General features: G+C 39.6%; 1 protein-coding gene across 3 annotated transcripts in view; it reads left to right on the plus strand.

Annotated features, from left to right (window-relative positions):
- Sos2 (SOS Ras/Rho guanine nucleotide exchange factor 2) overlaps nucleotides 1–22,553 on the plus strand; it is a 97,648-nt gene that overhangs the window by 44,976 nt on the left and 30,119 nt on the right. For 2 of the 3 annotated variants that reach the window (XM_052185740.1, XM_052185742.1), the window contains exons 6-12: nucleotides 380–523; nucleotides 3,804–3,914; nucleotides 8,074–8,172; nucleotides 18,353–18,480; nucleotides 19,048–19,703; nucleotides 20,221–20,302; nucleotides 21,560–21,682. In XM_052185740.1, coding sequence (XP_052041700.1) covers nucleotides 380–523; nucleotides 3,804–3,914; nucleotides 8,074–8,172; nucleotides 18,353–18,480; nucleotides 19,048–19,703; nucleotides 20,221–20,302; nucleotides 21,560–21,682 — 1,343 coding nt within the window. The remainder of the gene's footprint in view (nucleotides 1–379; nucleotides 524–3,803; nucleotides 3,915–8,073; nucleotides 8,173–18,352; nucleotides 18,481–19,047; nucleotides 19,704–20,220; nucleotides 20,303–21,559; nucleotides 21,683–22,553) is intronic. The other variant, XM_052185741.1, reaches the window with a different exon arrangement.

The following is a 22,553-nucleotide window of genomic DNA, read 5'->3' on the forward strand; positions in this document are numbered from 1 at the left end:
GGTCAGCCTGTGGGATTGTATGTGTTTCCTTCTCTGTACGTGTCCAGGGATGGGACGCGATGACCCAGTGGCCATTGCCGGCACGGCCATCCTTCTAACCCCTTCCTTTGGAGACGGTTCTGTCTGTGAGCCTGGAGCTCCTCTTTCCTGCTAGGCTGGCTGGCTTGTGAGCAGCGGGGATCGCCACTTCCTCCACCCAGGCTCACAAGTGCACAGCAGCCCATCTGGCTCCCACTGAACGCTGGGATCTGCACTGGGGTCCTCTTCCGCAGTGAACAGGCGCTGGCCCAGATGCCTCCCTCAGCCTGCTTCCATCCACGTAGTAACATGTAGGCATGACTCTCAACCTTATATGCCTTAACTGTTTTCTCTTTTTTAGGAAATTGAAAAGATTTTCAGTAACATTTCAGATATACATGAATTGACTGTGAAACTTTTAGGTTTAATTGAAGACACAGTAGAAATGACAGATGAAAGTAGTCCTCATCCATTAGCTGGTAGCTGTTTTGAAGATTTAGCAGAGGTAAGTGTATAAAGCCACTTTAAACTGTCATTAAAGTCCTAAAAATTATATCAAGAAATTTCATAACATATTTTTGTGAAGTTTAAAGGCACTGCTGACTACTGTAAAAAACACTCCAGGCTTGGTTGTGTTGCCTGGAGCTTTAGTGGCACCTCATGTTTGCAGCTTTGAGCTCACCACTGACAGTGCTCCAGCCGCTGGGGTAGCTAAGATGTGAGTGTGCTGATGCCCCGCTTCGGAAACTCTCTAGAAAAGTGTCCTAGTGTGAAAGCTCCTATACTAAAGTAATAATGTATAGGAATTATTTAATACTAAGTACATTTAAGGTAAAAGAAATAATTTGTTCATATTATTCTCTAGCTTTTGGGGAATTTAGACTTCAGTTTCAAAAGTCAAAAGGTTTTTTTCAAAGTAAAGTCTCATTTTGTTCTTTTAAATTATAAAAGTTATATATATTTAAAAATTGTCCAAAATTAAATATAAAGATGACCACCATAACATAAAATTTGTCCTTTTTTAATCTTGTTTATATTGTATGTATGGGTGTTTGGCCTGCACAACATGCATGCAGTACCCATGGAGGACAGAAGAGGGCGTTGGATCCCTGAGACTGGAGTTGCAGGCAGTTGTGAACTGCCATGTGGGTAATGAGACTTGAACCCAGGTCTTCTGAAATAGCAGCTGATCCTCTTGACCACTGAGCTATCTCTCCAGGCTCCTACATTTATCCTTATATAAATATTCTCTGTGCATTTTATAGAGCTACGTGCATATTTACAAGAAAAATGTACTCTTGTTTTATAATGTTTTTCATGTTATCATATTTTCCATGTTAGTAAATACATATTATTTATTTATCATTATGCATGAGGATATATATTGTTCTTATATTTCCTCGTATATGCCCTCTTTAGACATTTTCACATACTCACTGGCCATTTTCTACCTATGGAAATTGGCTCTTTAAAAGTATTGCTTTTAGATTTCTTATACAAAAATCACCAACTTCCACAATTTCTGCCTATATCTTCTGAAAATAGAGATTATTTTTATCATGTCCATTTTCTTACAGAGTATTAGTTTGTTTTTGTTTCTGATTTTTGAAACACAGTCCTGCTGTGTATCCCATTCTGACGTTGTCTTCCTGTGTAGACCACCTGAGCATGGTGTTACAGGCCTGAGTCCCAGTGCCTGGCTCAGCCTTTGTTCATAAAAACCTATTTTATATTTTGATAGCAATTTATGGTCTCATTTATTTCCTATGCCCTAAAAGGTACTTCACTTCTAAAAATGTTGTATTATTTTTATTTTTATTTTGAATGTATAAGAAAATAACATTTGAATGTTGACCACTTTTTATTAGATTTAATTATTTGTGTGCATGTGTGGTTGTGCATGCATGTATATGTGTGTGCATGTGGAGGGGAGAACAGTTTGCAATCTGGGAAAATCTAGGGAGAATACTTTGCAAGAGTTGGTTCTCCTTTCTACCCTCCAGGTCCCAGGAACCAGTTCAGTCATTAGGCTTGGTGGCAAGCTCCTTCATCTGCTGAGCCACCCACCAGCCCCATTTTAATGATTTGTAAATGTGTAGTTCATTAGTACATTCTTAATATTATATGGTCATAACCACTGTTTATTTCCAAAAGTAATTCATCATTCCAAATAAAAAACAAAACTTCCCAATGATCAATAACAGCCCCCCCTCCCGATGTTAGTGCATGTCAGAGCACCATTCCTTCCTTTGGGTGAGTGGGGTTCTGACACATGGCCCGCCCAGCTAGAACACCCCTAAGCTGCAAATGCAAAGGCCAACAGGTTCCAAAAATCCAACACTCAGGGCCTGTACTAAGTAATTTGGGTTTTCGGGACATTCTGGATCTTTAGACTAGAAAGGCTCAGCCAGTAAGGCCTATCTATATAAATATTGCAAAACCCAAAAAGCTCTAAAATCTGAAACACTTCTGTTCTTGAAACATTTCTCAGAGGGAGTACCCAGCATGCATCACGTTTGTTTGTTTCTCTCTCTCTCTCTCTCTCTCTCTCTCTCTCTCTCTCTCTCTCTCTCTCTCTCTTTTTGTTTTTTTTTTGGGGGGGGGTTGGGTTTTTTTGGATTTGGTTTTTTTTGAGACAGGGTTTCTCTGAATAGCCCTGGCTGTCCTGGAACTCACTCTGTAGACCAGGCTGGCCTCGAACTCAGAAATCCACCTGCCTCTGCCTCCCAGAGTGCTGAGATTATAGGCGTGTGCCACTATCGCCCAGCTGTTACTCTCATTTTAAGAGCACTGTTTAATGCTTGGGGTTTTCAGGTACTGGGGATATATTTAAGTGTGAGAATGTGGTATTTATGTCTCATTGTTTGAAGATCCGATACGCTGCTTTTCATGGGCTGCACTATTTTAACATGCCTAGTAGTGGACAGGGCTTCTGCTTTCTCAGCATCCACTAGAACATGTTGGCACATGTTTATTTCCTACTCCATAAAACAACAGAAACCCCTATATTTTTCTTTTAAAAATGTATTTATTTATGTGTGTGTGTAAGCATATCCATCAGTGCACCGTGTGTGCCTGGGGCCTGAGGGAATCAGAAGAGGCTATAAAGCCCCTTGAGGATGACTGTACAGGTGATCACAGCACCGGGTGCTGAGAACCTAACCTTGGTCCTGGAAGAACAGCTGTTGCTCTTAACTTCTGGGTCATCTTCCCGTCCCTGTTTTGTGTTCTAAAGCTACAGAAAGGAAAGAAATCTCTTAGATCTAACTAAACTTTAGGATTATTGATCATTCTTAGATAACTGGAATTTTTATAAATATGGACATTAGACTGCTTAAACAGTTACTGAGTTATTAGTTTACTGTGTATTTACTCATAATTTTGGAAACTGTAAATAAGACAAAGATATTGATTTTGCTTTCTTTAAGAGTATCATTTAATAAATTTATTTCAACCTAGGCAAGTTTGCATTTATAGCTTTCTTTATACCAAAATGAACTTTAAATGTTCTAGGGATAAAAATATGCATTTTAATAGTTGGATACCATAAAATCAGTCTTTTAGTCTTAAGGCCTGTTACTACTTATCTACTGTTTAAAGGCCATGATTAATATTTTGAAAAATGTATCCCCTGTAACCATAACTGTTGTTTTCCCTGAAAAGTAGAGAAAAGTGATAAGACCTAGTTGAAAACGTGAACAGATTATTGCCATTAAGTAATTTGTATTATATTAGTATAATGTATGTTTTCCTTAAACCTAACACATTACACTTTGTAAAAACAGGAGCAAGCTTTTGACCCCTATGAAACACTATCACAGGACATTCTTGCACCAGAGTTTAATGACTACTTCAGCAAGCTGATGGCCAGACCTGCAGTTGCTCTGCATTTTCAGGTAAACTTGAATTCAATGTTGTTATTTTTATCATGAAATAAGTAAATATTTTATTATCTTTCTAAAGAAAGTGGGGAAAATTCTTATTAGTCCTTCAAAACTATGTGTGTGTATGTGCAAGTGTGCATGTGTGCATGCATGTGTACAAGTGTGTGTGCATCTGTGTATATGTGCATGTGTGCAAGTATATGTATGTGTGTATGTATGTGCATTTATGGGTAGGATACAACTTCAGTTGTCATCTTTAGGTTCTGTCCACCTTTTTGTTTGAGACAGTCTCTCGCTGGCCTGGAATGTACCAGGGAGGCTAGGTTGGCTGCCCGGCAAGTCTAGGGATCCACCTCTTCGCCTCCCAGATCCTGGGGCTGTAGGCACAGCTGTTTTCACAGGAGTGAGGGTATAAATGTTTTTAAGGTAAGATGAAAATACGGAGAGTGGGGAGAACTGCAGCCACGCTGCCACCTTTGACAGCACAGGCTTGGCTGCCTGTTAGTTCTGGGACCGGCTTCAAGAACAGCCCTTTCCTCAGTACAGAACTGTGGTCAGATCTGCATCCTCCTAAGACAAGCAGACAAGTACACGGACTTTACACCACTCCAGCTGTTCTTTCATTTATCACTGCAGTCAGCTATTCTCATGCAAGTTTTCAGTTCTTCCTGTGTCCTAACCAAGTTATAACACTAACAACTACCCGGGACAAACTTACTTGCCATGTCCAGAGAGTAATTTAGTTAGGTAGTATTTGTTAAGCCCCTTCTTGTCCCTTGACTCCCATAATGCTCTTTTTCCTAGTTCCTGCCATCTCTGGTTTCTTTTCTTTTCTTTTCTTTTCTTTTCTTTTCTTTTCTTTTCTTTCTCTCTCTCTCTCTCTCTCTCACTTTATTTCTTTCTTTCTTTCTTTCTTTTTTTTTTTTTTAAGATTTCTTTATGAGCTGGAGAGATGGGCTCAGCAGTTAAAGGCTAGGCTCACAACCAAAAATATAAAGATTTATTTATTTATTTATTTATTATATGTAAGTACATTGTAGCTATCTTCAGACACAGCAGAAGAGAACATACTATCACATTACAGATGGTTGTGAGCCACCATGTGGTTGCTGGGATTTGAACTCAGGACCTCCGGAAGAGCAGTCAGTGCTCTTTACCGCTGAGCCATCTCTCCAGCCCTCTTGTTTCTTTTTAGTCTCCTTGATTGTTATTCTTCCCACATTCTGTTATCTAGTCCTGCTTCAGTGCTCCTATGCTGGCCTTGCACTTCACCCAAGTGTATGCACTACTTTATTCCTACTTAAGTTTCTGGGCCATAATGCTAATCAGGGCTTCTCTGCTAGGCTAATACTCTACTTCTAAAGTACAGTCACAGTCCTTTTTCATTTCCGTGAATGAGAGAGGGTATAACTATTGCACAGCACAAGCTGGTTTCAATTTTATAATCTGTCTGTCTTGACCCCCTGAATAGCCAGGGTTACAGGTGTATACAACCACACCTGACTCAAATCTAACATTTAAATCTGAAAGACTGTCTTCTCTCTGCTAACTTTAATGTGAATACCCTTCATTAACTTCTAATGTACTAGCTTCAGAAATCTTTCGATGTAGAATAAAAATTTCACTTAAGCCGGGCGGTGGTGGCGCACGCCTGTAATCCCAGCACTCTGGGAGGCAGAGGCGGGCGGATTTCTGAGTTCGAGGCCAGCTTGATCTACAGAGTGAGTTCCAGGATAGCCAGGGCTATACAGAGAAACTCTGTCTTGAAAAAACCAAATTCAAAAAAAAAAAAGGTAGTGCATCATTAAAAAGAAAACAAAACACACTGTAGAAACTGTATAGTGAGATGTCAGGCTTGGTGATTCAAACTCCTGTATTTTCAGCACACGAGGCTGAGGAGGGAGAACTGCTACAGGTGTGAGGCTAATGTGGCCTATGTAATGAGACCGTGTCTATAGCAGCAGAATCAATAGCAACTAAAAAGTACAGGATAAGTTAAGAAACTGATCTCAGGGGTCTGGGGATGTAGCCCAGTGGTAGAGCACATGCCTGTCAGGTACAGGCTCTGGACTTGACTACTGGCACCGCAGAAGAAAAGAAGCTTTTTTAAAACAGAGCTTTGGACTCAGAACTTGTGGTTTGGGTCAACTAATAATTGTGTTACCTGTCTCTAAAGATCAGTTTGCTCATCTTTACAAGGGGGATAAAAATAAGGTATACAACCAGGCATAGTAGCACATGCCTTTAATCCCAGAAATGCAAGTAGATGTCTGTAAGTTCAAGGCCAGCCTGGTCTACATAGTGAGTTCTAGGACAGCCAGAGCTGTATAGAAAAACCCTGTATCAATGTGTGTGTGTGTCAGTGTGTGTGTGTCAGTGTGTGTCTACCTTCTGATTATTAAGTAAACTAAGGGATGTAAGCTGGCTCAGTTGAGTAAAAGCACTTGCTACCAATCCTTACAGCCTGAGTATAGTTTCCAGGACCCACAGGGGAGAAGGAGAAAATCATCTTCCTCAAGTTGTCCTCTGACCTCCTCCTGCATGCTGTGACATGTGTGCAATACACACACACACACACACACACTCACACACACTTAGTATATATTATAAAGCACTATAATGTTTAGTACCTATTACACATTCATTAAGTATTAGCTCATGTCATTATCAGAAAATTCTTCCTACTGAAAATTAGCAGTGCAAAAATTTTAGAATGCACTCAATTAGCCATTTCACTACAAATTAATAGAGTAGAGGGTCTTTGTGAATAGCTTTAAAATGTCATATTGGTTCTAGCTAAAACTACTCAGCTGCCTGAGTCAGATCAGTGTGCAGCTGAAATAAATACTACAAATTGGGTAACTAAAAGAGAAATTTGCATTTTATTGTTCTGGAGGCTGGGGATTCTAGACTCACGATGCTGGCAGATTCATGGTCTGAAGAGGTTTCCCCTTTGGTTCCTGAAGGCCCTGTCTGTCACTGGGCTGTAGGAGGTGGCAGGGCCTGTGTACTCCTTAGGCCTTATCAGGTTATCAACCCTGGTCTTGAGGGTGTGTCCTCATATCCTAATATAAAACTAATGAATGGAGTTAGGTTCCCACTCAGCCATGACCATTGATAACAAAAGCTAAAGGAAAACCGAGAGCCAGGCTTCCTGACACACCCAGACTGCAGCAGCTGCTCACTTAGCAAGCACAGTTAGTTGTGTCAGGGGAGTTATGTACCAAATACTTTTCATAAACAAACTAAATCTGAAGTGTATTTACTCACTGGGGAAATAATTTTTAGAGACACAGTATACAACATCCTTAAATACATCATTTGTAATTACTTGAACTTATAATATTTCCTTTTATTTATTGGCTGTTGTGTCTTTTGTAAGCTAGATTCTAGATCAGGATGGCCTGTTGTATGTAGCCATCCTTCCTTGGCTTCCCAGCAGGTGGGTTTATGTGGTGTCCAACCTCGCAGGCAAGGAAAGACACAACACCGGGGAATTTCTTCCTTCTAACAGTTTCTTTATTTCGGGAACCTTGAACAAAGCTTATTTTCTTCTTTTGGCAGCCTCGAGCCCTCTCCCTGCCGCCCTTATATAGCCTTACAGCTTCGCCCTTATATAAGCCTTACAGCCCCGCCCTTATATAGCCTTACAGCCCCGTCTGCAGTAGAATAGATAGTGTGCCGCTTCCTAATAGGTGAACTAAGTGAATTCTTCATTAGCATGTAAGTGTGATAACAAATACAGCTCACTGCACATGTACTAAAGTTGATTTACTACCAGGGAGCTGCGTCTGGCCAGCGCCATCTTGTAATGGAGATGAACAAAAGGTGGCTTACTACAGGATTATACCTGTGTGCCACCTTGAGTAGCTCAATTTACAGTAGCTTTAAAAAAATCCTTTAGGATATGAGGAGACCCAGATGGTTGAAGAAAATCTGTGGACAACATTGTGAAAGTTACTTCATCATGTAAGACATGCAGAAGTGTGTCCTGTTTATCAGAAATGTGCAGGGGCTCTGGAGGGAAGATGATTTCTAGCCCTTCATTCTCACTAGGATGCACTTACCATTATTCCTTGCTAGGTCTGTATCTTATATTTAAGCTGCTTCTCTTAGGCAGCACTGCGATGTGGCCCTGTTTCAGAGATGTGCTATGTTTTTTGCTTTGCAGTCCATTGCTGACGGCTTTAAGGAGGCAGTTCGTTATGTCCTTCCACGCCTCATGCTGGTGCCAGTGTATCACTGTTGGCATTACTTTGAATTATTAAAGGTAAGGCAAAAACTTCTTGGAACAAGATCACTAGATGACTAATAATAGCCTAATGCCTATCTTTATCTGATTATATTCTTAATATTTTTACTCATAAAGATGTAGTGTCCTGGGGCTAGGGCTCCAGCTCGTGCTGGACTGCTCACCTAAACTGTGGAGCCCTAGGCTGCTGCCTGCCGGGAACAGCCGCAGGAGCCCAGAGGGATACATGTAACATTTCAAACTTCCATACAAAGAGCTTGGAGAAACTCTTACAGAGTTTACCACTCAACACACCATTTTCATGTTGTAGACAGACAAGAGGAAATTTATTTTTGTCAGTTTGTAACAAAGATAATCAAATTATCAACCTTAATGTTTTAATGTTAAAATTAATTTTTGGAGAGCCACAGTACCAATCTTTGGAAAAATTATTTTTAATTTTAGAATTATTATAAATATCTTTTATTGTTTGACCATTTCATCCATATAAACTGTCTTGATTAAATCCACACCTCCTCCCCTCCCACTCCCCATGGACATTTCCAACATTTCCCTGCCTTCCCTTTCTTTTTACTTTTTATTATTTGTGAATAATTTCACAAATAATATTTTGTGGATATTTGTGAATATTATTTCACAACATATACCCTAGTCCCACTCATGTCCCCATCTCTTTGTATCCACCCTCTGTCCTTGCAAGCTCCCCCAAATTAATAATAATAATAATAATAAATAATAATAATAATAATAATTTTTTAAAAATCTCACAGTGGAAGCTGCAGTGTACTAGCATGCCATCACACATCACACATCATACCTAACATCTTTACTTTCACATGTTCATTGCAATGAACTCAGTTCTGGATCCTCACCGGGATTCCTCTCAGATGCCCTGATATTGCTTTCCCTGTGTCATAGAGATCCTGCAGCTTTGAATCTGCAAAAATGGCCCGTTCACTCCAGCAGTTCATAGTTGGCTGGGCCAACTCAAAGCCCTAGATCTGGGCCTGGGTGTAGCTGAATTGGTCAGCCTGCCAGCTCCCCTGCACCCACACCACCGCACCATCAGGTGGAGCTCCCCAGCACTGCCTGTGAGCTTACCCAGTGCCACAGCTGGCAAGGGGCAGAGCTGGTTCTCCCCAGCTCTCCCACACTCGTGTGGTGCCCAGGCAGGTGCGGGGCCCTCCAGCCCTCTCCCCTTTTCATGTCCTCTCTTTTGTTTTGAGCCCATAGAGTATAGTTATATCTGTCTGTTAGATTACTGACTTATCTTATATAAGAAATTTGTAATTTCATCTAGATTTATCTTAAAATCATTTTAAAGTTGTATTTTATGTGTGTAAGCATGTGTTTTTCTTGCATATATGTTTATATACTACATGTGTGCTTGGTGCTCAGGGAGGCCAGAGGACGTCAGGTCCCTGGAACTGGAGTTATAGTCAGGGCAGCAATGTGGGAACTGGGTGGGGAACCCAGGTCTTCTGCAAGAACAGCAATTACTCCTAATGTCTGAGCCTTCTCTAATCTTGAGAAAGTAAGTTTGAAGTCTTCTTGAAATATAATTGAAATACAACATTCTTCATTTCTTAGTATAGACCAAGTGAACATCTAGACTGGCCTTGAACTCATTGTGCAGCTGAGGATATCTTTGAAGGGCTGAGATTATACTCATGTTCTATATACACAGTATAAACAGTGGTTCTCTGTTTTCATTTCCTGACTGACCCCTAAGCTTAATCACATTAGCTAAGGAACTTTAGTGATTAATTGTAACAGACGTGGCGTCACAGTGAGTCAGATCGTCACGGCCGAACTTGCCTTGTTCTTAGATGCGCTGCAGCAATGAGGGTAGCCTTGTGATCACCCGCCAGGGTGGAAATACAGAGACAACTAAACGAACAAGAGCAGTACTAAGACTTTGACTTTGTAGAAATCCAAATAGACATCCAGGCTGTTTATGAAGCCTGCAGGCCTTCTCACGTTACCTCTGTATCTGTTAGTCTCTAAGGATGAAACTGGGATCACCAGGTTGTTTATCTATTTGTGCACAAAAAATGATGAACTCCAGGCATTTAATGGGAATGAGATGCCTTAAACTTGTCTTCTTGAAATACATGTTCTTTAGAAACTACCAAGCAAATTCTTTGCCTAGATGTCTATGAGACAGCTGTGGAAGTAGTCCAGCTGTTACTCCAGAATTATTAACTGTGGAGTCAGTGGACAAAGTCTAAGCAGGCAGTTGAAGGCAGTAATCTGGGACTGTACCGGCTAGAGCAGACTGGCCGAGCCGACAGCTGGGGTCTCGAGGACTGAGGAGTGAGGATGGCCGGAGTAGCTCCACCTTCTCTCCGGCTCTGTAACCAGGTCTGCTCTAAGGAGCAGACGCTGCCCAAGGCTCATGCTGTGAAGAAGGCTCAAGCTCTTCTTGGAGGAGTGTTTTAAAGCTTCAAGGAATGACCAAAAGACAGAAATCACTGTCTGATTAGTGAAGCTACAAGCTCATGATCTGTTATTTTAATGAACACACAGCAACAGTGAGAACAAATAGGAACATAGAATGGAAAAAGTCACAAAAAGATGCTTCAAATCTCAAAAGATCTGAATAACTCCCACAGAAGGCTATTTTAAGGCCAGGAATCCGCATATTCAAACTCATTAGTAGTCAGAAAATGCACATTAAGATCACAACCATTACCTGTGCATCAGATGTAAAGGTATAAGAACAAGGAGAAAAGGCCACATGAACTAACACAAAGTTTGTAAAGTATTTGTCATCTATGATTTCAAACAGCAAAACACTGCCAACCAGAAAAGGATAAACTGTTTGACTTTGAATAAATCCTATCTGAAATGAGTTATCTGGGAAGAGGGAATTTTAGCTGAGAAGATGCATCCATCAGACTGGCCTTTGGTTGGCTCTCAGTGGCTAAACCATCTCTCTTCAGTACCAATGTTAGGTGCTTTAAATAGTTTTTTAAAGACTAGGTTTTAGGGTTGGAGAGATGGTTCCGTGGTTAAGAGCCCTGACTACTCTTCTAAAGGTCCTGAGTTCAAATCCCAGCAACCACATGGTGGCTCACAACCATCTCTAATGGGATCTGATGCCCTCTTCTGGTGTGTTTGAAGACAGCTACAGTGTACTCATATACATAAAATAAATAAATATTTTTTTTAAAAAAAAGACTAGGTTTTAGATTTTTTTCATAATATATACTTCAATCTTTATGCAAAAGTTTAGTTCTCAATTTATAAAAAACTATAATTACTATATTCAACTTTATATAAATATATAAGTATATAGATATATCACTAAATATTAATTACTAATAAATAGATAAATATTTTAAAATTTGGTTTTCAAGGCAGGGTTCTGTATGCATTCCTGGCTGTCCAAGAACTCACTCTGTAGACCAGGCTATCTTCAAACTCAGGGGTCCACCTGCCTCTGCCTCCCTAGTGCTGGGATTAAAGGTGTGTACCATTATGCTCAACATATACATCCTTTATTATAAAGGATATTGCTTTTGTTAGGTTTCTATTGTGGTGATAAAACACTGACCAAAAGCAACTTGGGAGGAAGGGGTTTATTTATTCTACATTTCCGGATAGCAGTTCATGACTGAGGGAACAAGGACAGGCACTTACGGCAGGAACTGAGGTAACCGAGGCAGAGGCCACAGGCGTGCTGCATACTGGCTTGCTCCCTGTATCTTGCTCAGCCTGCCTTTTATACTTCCCACCCATCTGCTGGGAGATGACCGCACCCACAGTGGGTTGAGCCCTCCCACATCAACCATTAAATGTCCTACATCAATCATGAAAATGTCCTACAGAATTGCCTATAGGCCAATCTCATGGAGGCATTTTTTCAGTTGATGTTCCCTATTCCCAGATAATTCATTTCAGATACAATTTATTCAAAGTCAAATGACATTCTTTTAGTCCTTGGACTTTTCCTTGAAATTTATCAGTAGAATGAAAGTTATTTTCAAGAGGGCTATAAAGCTCTCTTTAAGCTCAGTATTAAGATATGCTGTTACTGAGTCAGTAAGAGTCATTGATGGAGATAAGTGAAGCCAACATGAAGTGTCTTTAGTGATAATTTCAACCTTCTGCTCTGAAACCTGGACGAACTCCCTCCACCTAGTTAACAAAATTACTGCTGTGTGGTGTGCAGCGTGTGCTGAGCCGCACTGCCCAGGTGTCCATCAGTGCTGAGGTGAGGAGCGGGGCTGGAGAAGGCAGGTGCCACCCACCCACCCACCCACCCACTGTGTACGCGCTGGCTGTGTGCTTCTTGTTTTAACTTATCACCAGATTTAGGCCTAGACTAAAGTTTTGCATAATTCAGGCTGCTCTCACTGTAGAGAGAAAACCAAGCGTCCTGGCAGAGAGCACATTTTACGTCAGCACTCTTGGGCGTGAGTATTTAATTTGCTGTCCATATTGGACAGATGACCTAACGCTCCTGCATGCACTGTGCCTCACCTGTCCACGTAAGTTAATAGTTCATATTGTGCGAGTTGTAGTAAACATTAAATAAGCAAATAAAAGGTCATGCCCAGAAAAGAAAAAATATTCAGTTATTTGTATATAAACACAAATCTAAATATCATATGCTTACAATCCTGATTACTTTTGACAACTGCCTATTGGTACTTAACCAAATTATACTAAAAATAGAAAAAAGAAACATCTCTAGGCTTAAGGACTCTATAATTTAGTAAAGAACATGGATATCAAACATAATTGGCATATAAATGCTTAATAAATACATCCAAATGTTGATAAACATAAAATGTGACACATATATAGTCACACAATAATTCTTTTCTCAACCATGAAATTATGATATTTTCAGGAAAATAGAGTGGAAGTTAATAACCCATACTTAGACAAATGCCACATTTCTCTCACTGGTCAGTGTTAGATATTAATATTAATATATGTAGGGTGGGGCATGGATATAAAGCGGCTCCTGAAGGGGGAAAAGATCTTAAGGCAGTGGGAGAAGAGAAGGGGAAATAGATGGCAAAAAAATGCACGTGACATGAAACAGAAGGCTGACAGCTGGGCTGGGAGGGAGGCCAGCTGCGGGCCTGGTGGGGTGGGGGGTGGGGGACACAGAGGAGCAGAGGGGAGCCCACAGGAAATGCCGCAGGGGTGCCCATCACTGTGTTCTACTTTTAAAAACTAAGAAAAACCTTTCCAAAACTGCAGCAGGGGTGCAGGGTAAATGATGTAGACATGACTGGCTTCGTCTGGGGAAGTCAGAATATAGTTCTCAAGAGTGCTGGCTATGTAGGAATTTATCTGTCTGTGTCTGTTGTTTATTTGGAAGAATCATGTAAACAAATGCCAAGGCCCTCTGCAGATTAGAAAAGACAATACACAGGTCAACTGAGTGCAGCGCTTACTAGATCCCGTATCAGAGGAAAGAGTACCTACAAGGACATTATTGAGACAGCTCATAAAATCACCACATTCTAGATGAATTAATAGAGCCTTTTGTTGTTATGTGTTTGTTGAGACCAAGAGTCATGTAGTTCAGGCTGGGCCCAAATTCACTATGTAAATAAAAATGACCATGAATTCCCAATCTTTCTGCCCCCACTCTCAAGTGCTAGAATTACAGGTGTGTGCACCAGGCACAGTTTAGGCCGTGCTAGGGCTTGCACTTGGGCCACTGTGCATGTCAGGCAAGCATCCTACTGACAGAGCCACCATCCCCAGCCTATGATTATAGAGCTTTATTATAACATCTTCTGATCTGAAGTATGCTCTGATGCTACAAGAAATATTCTAAGATATAATGCTGAAATATTAACAGATTAAAGAATATCATTGGAAAGTATTTGTTCTATCTTCCTAAGATTAAAAAATAGACCTGCTGTATAAAAATGAACACTTTCCCCCATAGTGCATTTGAGACCAGAGAAATGTTACTGTCCTTACCCTACATCTTTAAATTTATGTTCTCAGGTCATAACAGTAAGTCTTCCCAAAGGAGACCTCCCCAAAAAACAAGCTGTTTCCTCAGCTATAATTTCCTACTTTTGTGACATGAACCAGTAATCTAAGAGATGTGTGTGTGTGTGTACATACATACATACATACATACATGCATGCATCATACATATTGGGAAGTTAAAAGGAGGCATTCTACCAGCAAGCCCATAGTTGTTGACAGCCATAAGATTAGCTATAAGTACAAAGAGATATATCAACATTACTATCCAAAAAACAAACAACAAAAAAATCCTGTGACAGCTTGTGAGTAACTTTTCATCTCATTTATGATGGAGATCCCACTATAGGTGTTAACAAGGTAAGCTAAGTAGTTACAGGGCCTCAAAAATCTCATGTGCCCCAGTTGTTGAGGAGTTAAACCATAGTGGAAGGAGAGAGCCGACTCCCACACATTGTCCTCCACTTTGAGAGTGACTTATGATATAAGAATATTCAAAAAATAACTTCAGAGCCATTCAGCAGTGGCTTCCTCCTTGTGAGGAGTGGGATTGGCAGGATTGGAGATGATGTGCTGCACACAGATAGAATATGAGGCAGTGTATTAAATTTAGTAATGAGTATGCAGGAATTCCTTCTGTCATTTTTACAACTGTTCTGTAAATTTAGCATTGTTTCAGGGGAAAAGATATAAGAGGAAAAGCGTTATCTGAAAAACTACTTCAATACAATGCATTCATGGTATTCTGGATGCTAAGTTCACCAGTTAGGTGAGGAGGCCAGAGGCCTGCGGTACAGGAAGGCTGTGGAGGCATGGAAGAGCTGGGCTCGCGGAGCTGATTCACCACAGTGACTTCCTGACAGCTCAAGAAGTGTAGACGATGTCCTTTCAAATACCTGTAGAGAAGCAGCCTGGATACTCTATGCTGATTTGTAAGTCTCACTCCTGACTATTCATGGACCTCAGTGGTCAAAAGCTTACCTAGATAACCAGAGCTCCATCCTCAGGGTCACAAACATCCCTCCATTTATCTTAATGCTGAAAATGGAAGAAATAATTAGCAAATTGTTGAGCTGAGATTATAGCGCATGGCCATTGTCACTGCTGGGAAATTCTAACTCTCCTGATTTTTTCTACTTGTCAAACTTGTGATTATTATATGACTGTTTAAAGACATGTGAAAGGTTTTGTTTGAATAGTCTTAGAAGGGAAATTTAGTAGCTTCATAACTGAATTTGGGGTGGTTCAGTTTTGGTAGAATTTCACTGCTGCTACTAATTGAAGATTTTAAGCAATAAAAATAAAAGCCTATATAATAGACATTTTATGTCATCAACATCTATCTTTATTAATGTATATATCTATATTTATCTAATATATATCATATGTATGTGTGTGTGATGACCACTGTTTACGGTCAGTGTGTGATGGAGATGTGTGATTAGCACTGAGTGATGGTAACTGTGATGTCCAGTGTATCATATATAAAATATCATATGGTGTATATATGATATAAGATATATACATATACATACTAAACACTGTCTCACTATATATCCCTGGATGTTCTTGTACTCACTATATGCCCCAAGCTGGCCTTGAACTCATAGAACTCTACCTGTCTTGCCTCCCTAGTGCTGAGATTAGTGACTTGTGCCACTACACCCAGTGGTGGAGGTATTTTAATTTAGAGCTCAAATGAATTTTTTGTAAGAAATATTTTATAATTTTATCTTTTTGTGTGTGTGTTTTGCCTGTGTGTATATCTGTGCACCATGTAGATGTATTGTCTACAAAGGAAAAAAGGGTGTTGAGTACCATGAACTGCAGAGACAGTTATGACCTGACATGTGGGTGCTGTGAACAGAATCTGGGTCCTCTGGAAGAGCAGCAATTGCTCTTAACCGCTGGGCGGGCCATCTCCCCACCTGAGAAGTCCTTTATGCAGGCAAAGTACTTCAGATAACCAACCACTGATACTTTTTCAAACTTGTGGCAGTATTTTTTTGGCTCATAATCTTTTTAGTGTTTATTTTGTAATCTAAAGATTAGGATATTACTCCTAATATAGTCATTTAAGTTGTTTTCATTGTTAATCTTTTGGTGGCAAACTGTTTTTAGGTATCTTTAGAAAATCAGATATCTCATGTGTCCCAAGTAGGGAATGGTTTATAGGATACAAATGAAAGATCTGGACCAGGTCTGTGGGCAACATCCAAATAGTTACCTTTGAGCCCCTTGAAATATGGGGAAAATGTAAATTTTACCATAGATTTTTCTGGATTAAGATTGTAATATAAATCTGAGTGTTTAAATTTTTCTGAAGTGATAATTTTTACATAGTTGTTGTATAAATATGTACTTATATAATTTCTTTACAATATCTATGTAATACTTTGCTTTCTACCAAAAAGATTAAAATATTGGCATATAATCTAACATAAATTATTAAAAGGTATTTTTTCCTTTCAAGAGAGTTTTCTTCTGAGAAAAATATTTTTAAAAAAATTTCAACAAGCAAAATAAAGCTAAATTTTGAGGGATTAAAAAATTAGATGTAAATTTTTATTTCTAAGGATTATTACAAAATTTTTAAAATTAACCTTCATGGTTTATTTTTATTTTTAATTTTTGGTTTTTCGAGACAGGGTTTCTCTGTGTAGCCCTGGCTGTCCTGGAACTCACTCTGTAGACCAGGCTGGCCTCAAACTCAGAAATCTGCCTGCCTCTGCCTCCCAAGTGCTGGGATTAAAGACGTGCGCCACCACTGCCTGGCTCTTCATGGTTTCTTGATACTGCAGTGGTTGAACTTAATGTTATAAAAATATCCTCTTGCAAAGGATCTGGTTCGATTGCCGGTACCTACATGTACTTACAACCTCTGGGACTTGAGTTGCAGGGGATCTGATGCCCCTCCTGCCCTCTGTGGGCCCCAGGCTCATGTGGCATGCAGACACGCATGCAGACAAGTACCCATACACAGATAATAATATAAAAATTAAAATACATCAATAAAACCCTTTATAGTGTTTGGTTACCCTCAGCTTTTGACACACTGAAATGTTAAAATTTGTTTATTTAATTCTGTTGTAAAACAAATATATGTAAACTTTTTGAAATTGCCGAACTTAAGTATTTAATAGAGAGTAGGTAGTAATTTTAGGAGTTTGTCTTATTGTATGTCTCCATATTAGTGAATAAAAATAACCTTAAAAAATACTTTTTAAGCCAGTCCTGGTGGCATACACCTTCAATCCCAGCACTCAGGAGGCAGAAATAGTTGGATCTCTGAGTTTGAGGCCAGCCTGGTCTACAAAGCTGGTCCAGGACAGCCAGGGATCTGTTACACAGAGAAACCCTGTCTTGAACAACCAAGAAAAAAAGTTTTTCTTTGTAATTGTGTGTGTGTGTGCGTGTGCGCGCGTGTGTGTGTGCGCGCGCGCGTGTGTGTGTGTGTGTGTGTGTGTGTGTGTGTGTGTGTTGAGGTGGGGAGTGGACACCAGTGGACACAGGTGGATGTGGCTCTCCTCCTAACATTATGTGGGCTCTGCCTACTGAGCTCAAGTCATTAGGTTTGCCTGGCTAGCACTTTAGCCAACTAGCCATCTTGCTGGCCCTAAAGTTACTTTTAAACATCATGCTTGAAATACTTTAAATTATTTTCTATGATAAAAAGTTCCTAAATTATATTTACAGTTATCTTTTTTATTGATTTTTATGTTGACAGTACTTTATATCTTCATTGGATTTGTTAAAAAATCCAATTTGTTGATTTTAAGGAGTCAGATGGTCTATGTAATCATACAAAGTTACAGTTGTCTTTATTAACTATATTAGTCTTTTTGCTGTGTCCAAATATCTGACAAGCAAAGTTGGTAAGGAAGGAGTACAGCTGAAGGAGGGAGATAGTCCATCACTGTGGGGAAAGCACAGCAGCATCCACGTGAGGAAGAGAAGGCCTGCACTGAGGCCTGGGGCCGGGTTATGGGACCTTCAGATAGGCCCGGTGTGTGTGTGTGTGTGTGTGTGTGTGTGTGTGTGTGTGTGTGTGTGTGTAGCCTTCCTCACACAGTGCTACCAGCTGGAACAAGGAGTGTGAAAGGCCTTGGGAAACACTGCATATTCAAAATGCAGCATTAGATACATTTAAGTTTTAAATATCTGTTTCCACTTCAACCACAAAGAAGATGGAATAGAACCAAACAATGTAATTTTTTCCTTCCCCCTCAGCAGTTGAAAGCATGTAGTGAAGAGCAGGAAGACAGAGAGTGCTTGAATCAGGCTATCACTGCCCTCATGAACCTTCAGGGCAGCATGGACCGGATCTACAAGCAGCACTCACCTAGACGCCGACCTGGGTAAGTCGGGACTGTCAAACGTGGGTGTTCATGCTCCCTTCACTGTGCGTGCGTGCATGGTACCCACTGTCCCAGATGTGATTTAGGGTGATACCACATTCTTCAAAGTTATGCTTGTCCTTTTGTGACCTGTTTTAGTCAGAAAATAACCAAACTACCATTGTTACATTGTTAGAATATAGTTTATAAGCTTAAATATATATTTAGTGAAATTTTACATAATTTTCAGCAAACCATGTGGAATTTTTTGATAATTTTGGTCCTATGACTCTAGGAATAAAATATTCAGCTGTAATATTTACATTGATAGTAGTAAAATTGAGTTAGTTGCTATTAAAGGGCAGGGCTAGAAGAAAATAATTGTTAGAAATATAGTTTAATATTTCATTATTTAAGCTTTTGAATGTTGAGTATTCAAACCCAGAGCTTTTTACATACTGAGTATGGACTCAATCATTGAACTATACTGACTTAGCTTAATACTTTTGTTATTTGATTTGGGATTACATAGTCATTATCACTGAATAAGCCAAAATTTACCTTGCTTTAAAATTTTTATTTTTGTAGGGATCCCATTTGCCTTTTTTACAATCGTCAATTAAGAAGCAAGCACCTGGCTATCAAAAAAATGAATGAAATTCAGAAAAACATAGATGGGTGGGAAGGCAAAGATATCGGGCAGTGTTGTAACGAGTTCATAATGGAAGGGCCACTGACCAGAATTGGTGCTAAACACGAAAGGCATATTTTTCTCTTTGATGGCTTGATGATCAGCTGTAAACCTAATCATGGCCAGACCCGACTTCCAGGTTATAGTAGTGCGGAATACAGATTAAAGGAGAAGTTTGTCATGAGGAAAACTCGAATCTGTGATAGAGAAGACGCCTGTGAGTCCAAACACGCCTTCGAGTTAGTGTCCAAAGATGGGAACAGTGTGGCGTTTGCTGCTAAGTCGGCTGAGGAGAAGAACAACTGGATGGCGGCCCTGATTTCCCTGCACTACCGAAGCACTCTAGACAGAATGCTGGACTCTGTGCTACTGAAGGAAGAAAACGAGCAGCCCCTGAGGTTGCCGAGTCCAGATGTGTATCGCTTCGTGGTAACAGACTCTGAGGAAAACATTGTTTTTGAAGACAACTTGCAAAGCAGAAGTGTGATCCCCATTATTAAAGGAGGCACTGTGGTGAAACTGATCGAAAGACTAACATACCACATGTATGCAGGTATGTGAGACTAATACATGCTCACCTAGAAACTAGGACCCAATGGCTAAGAACACCTCAGGTGATGGGGCGGGGAACGGGGAAGGGCACCACAAATAAACAATAATGAGAAATCAAAAGACTGAATAATTCATTAAACGTTTCTAAAATGTGTCATTAATGCCAGTGACAATAAATGCTCTTAACAAAGTTTATTTGTAAAATTAAATTTGAAGATGATCCCTATTCTCATTTATCCAGAAGTGGATTCTCTACTTGAGAAGTAGAGTGGAGACGGCAAGGTAAAGAGTTCAAGGCCATCCTTGGCTATATAGTGATTTTTGAAGCTAGCCTGGGCTACATGAGTTCTTGTCCATATGGGGGGTAGGGGGAGAAAGAAATACTACATCTGTCAAGAAAAAGCTACAGTGGAAGGAACCAAAGTTAAAACAAAAAGGAAAGGAAAGGAAAATGGAACTTTGAGCTACTTAAAATGGATAAATTAAACATGAATCTCTTCTTTGCTTGACTTTTTCAGATCCCAATTTTGTTCGTACTTTTCTTACTACATATCGTTCATTTTGTAAACCACAGGAATTGCTAAGCTTGCTGATAGAACGGTAAGAAAGACATATTTTACTTATCTTAACATCTTTGTACTTTGCAAAGGTCCTAGTAACACTCAAGACTTGCCTGGTATTACAGCTGTAAAACTACTGTTCTCTTCAGCGGGCTAGCCTGCCCAGCCTTTGCGGAGGAGGGCTCCTCAGTGGGAAACAAGAGAAGCCTAAAGGATAAAAACTGAGTATTTTAATAAAGTTTATTTTGTTCCTGAAAGATGAATCTTCCCTTTAACTTTTACAACAAACTTATTATGATAAATTTCAAAATATATATAAGGATAGAAGAATATTATATTTTTATCGATCATCCAGCTTCAATAGTTATTTCCCTACAAATCTAATCATCCTACTCTCAGGATTATTTTGAAGTAGATTCTAGATCATAGATTATATCTAAATATTTCTATGTGCATTTCTAAAATAGTGGTCCTCAACATTCCTAATGCTGTGACTCATTAATAAAGTTCCTCGTGTTGTGGTGACCCCTAACCATAAAATTATTTTTGCTGCTATTCGGTAACTGATTTTGCTACTGTTAGGAATCAATGTAAATATTTTTGGAGATGGAGGTTTTCCAAAGGGGTCACAACCCAGGGGTTGAGAACGTCTATTCTAAAAGATAGACTTTTATTTTTAAAACTCGTGTATTATTGACCCGAAAATTAACAATTTCTGTATTATTAATTTATAAATATTAAGGTTTGAGCTAAAATTTTTACTGTATTTTAAATGCCTTACAGTTTAAAATTTAAAATATGAACCTTTTCTGTGCTGATCAGTGTGCTACCTATAACACTTTTTTGAAAATAAAAATAAGAATATAGGACCTACAAAGATGTCTTAGGGGCTAAGAGCAGGTAACTGCTCTTCCAGAACCAAGTTTGGTTCCCTGTACCCACATTGCCTGAAACTCTTTTTGTTGTTGTTGTTGTTTTGTTTTGTTTTGTTTTTTGGATTTGTTTTTTTTTTCGAGACAGGGTTTCTCTGTGTAGCCCTGGCTGTCCTGGAACTCACTCTGTAGACCAGGCTGGCCTCGAACTCAGAAATCCGCCTGCCTCTGCCTCCCAGAGTGCTGGGATTACAGGCATGCGCCACCACTGCCCAGCTGTGTGTAGTTTCTTAAGGAGGGTAAAACAGTGCTTTCTACAGAAGGAGAGAGACAGGATTACTGAGCCACACCAATTTTCTTTTTGCATTCAAAGTCTCTTTCATTTATGTATGAACAGATTTCTCTTCTTTTGACTTTATTCTTAGGTTTGAAATTCCGGAACCAGAACCTACTGAGGCAGACAAGCTGGCGCTAGAGAAAGGCGAGCAACCAATCAGTGCAGATCTGAAAAGATTCCGCAAGGAATATGTCCAGCCCGTGCAGCTTAGGTTCGACCTGAATGCCACTCTTAAAAATGTTTTCACTGTCTAGTTTACATGCAAGATCTTAGCTCTTAATCAAATCCTTCTATTATTATTATTTCATTGTTTCCTTCTGTCTTCTCTGTAGGATAATTATTGATAAGTAGCCCTAAAGTAGTTTAATTATTTCAATATATCGTGTTATGTATATCATGTGTGTGTCACATGACAGATTATCTTCATATGCCTCTTTGTTTTTTTGTCTGTACATGTGGTATGTTTTCCTGTGTGTATGCATGCTTACATGTGTATGATACATGTGTGTGCGGGTTTGAGTACATATGAGTTCCAGAGTTGGACCCTAGTGTGGCTTTCTTGATTGCTCTGCGCTCTGTTTACTGAGACTAGCTAGTGTAGCTGGCCAGCTTTCCCAGGGCATCTGCAGTGTCTGCACAGTGGCGTCTGTGGGTTATAGGTAGTCGTGGGTCCCATTTTCTCCTTTCATATCCCAGTATGTTAATATAGTAACTGTGGATGCTTTCACAGTAGGGAGTATTCATGGAAATTGTAGTTCCTTTCCTCCTTAGGATTTCTGGACATTTGATACTTTAAGGAATATTCTTCATGGTGAAAGAGTATTTAATTACAGCAGGCATCTGTTGCTAGGACTTACTGATTGCCAGTTATTACCTGCTAGTGCATTATCTTTTCTATCTTATCCTTGCAGTATCATTTCTTTGTACTACTAGGGATATAACATAATTCTATGCTTACTTTATATATAAGTAAATAAAACCTTAGCAAGATAAAGTAACTTGAAATAGTTTATATAAAAGAAGTGGCACAATAAGGTTAAAACCCAGGTCTTACCTCCTTAGCCAGTATGTTTTATTTTTTT

Source organism: Apodemus sylvaticus, chromosome 6 (genome assembly GCF_947179515.1).
Source record: "Apodemus sylvaticus chromosome 6, mApoSyl1.1, whole genome shotgun sequence".
Lineage (NCBI taxonomy): Eukaryota > Metazoa > Chordata > Mammalia > Rodentia > Muridae > Apodemus > Apodemus sylvaticus.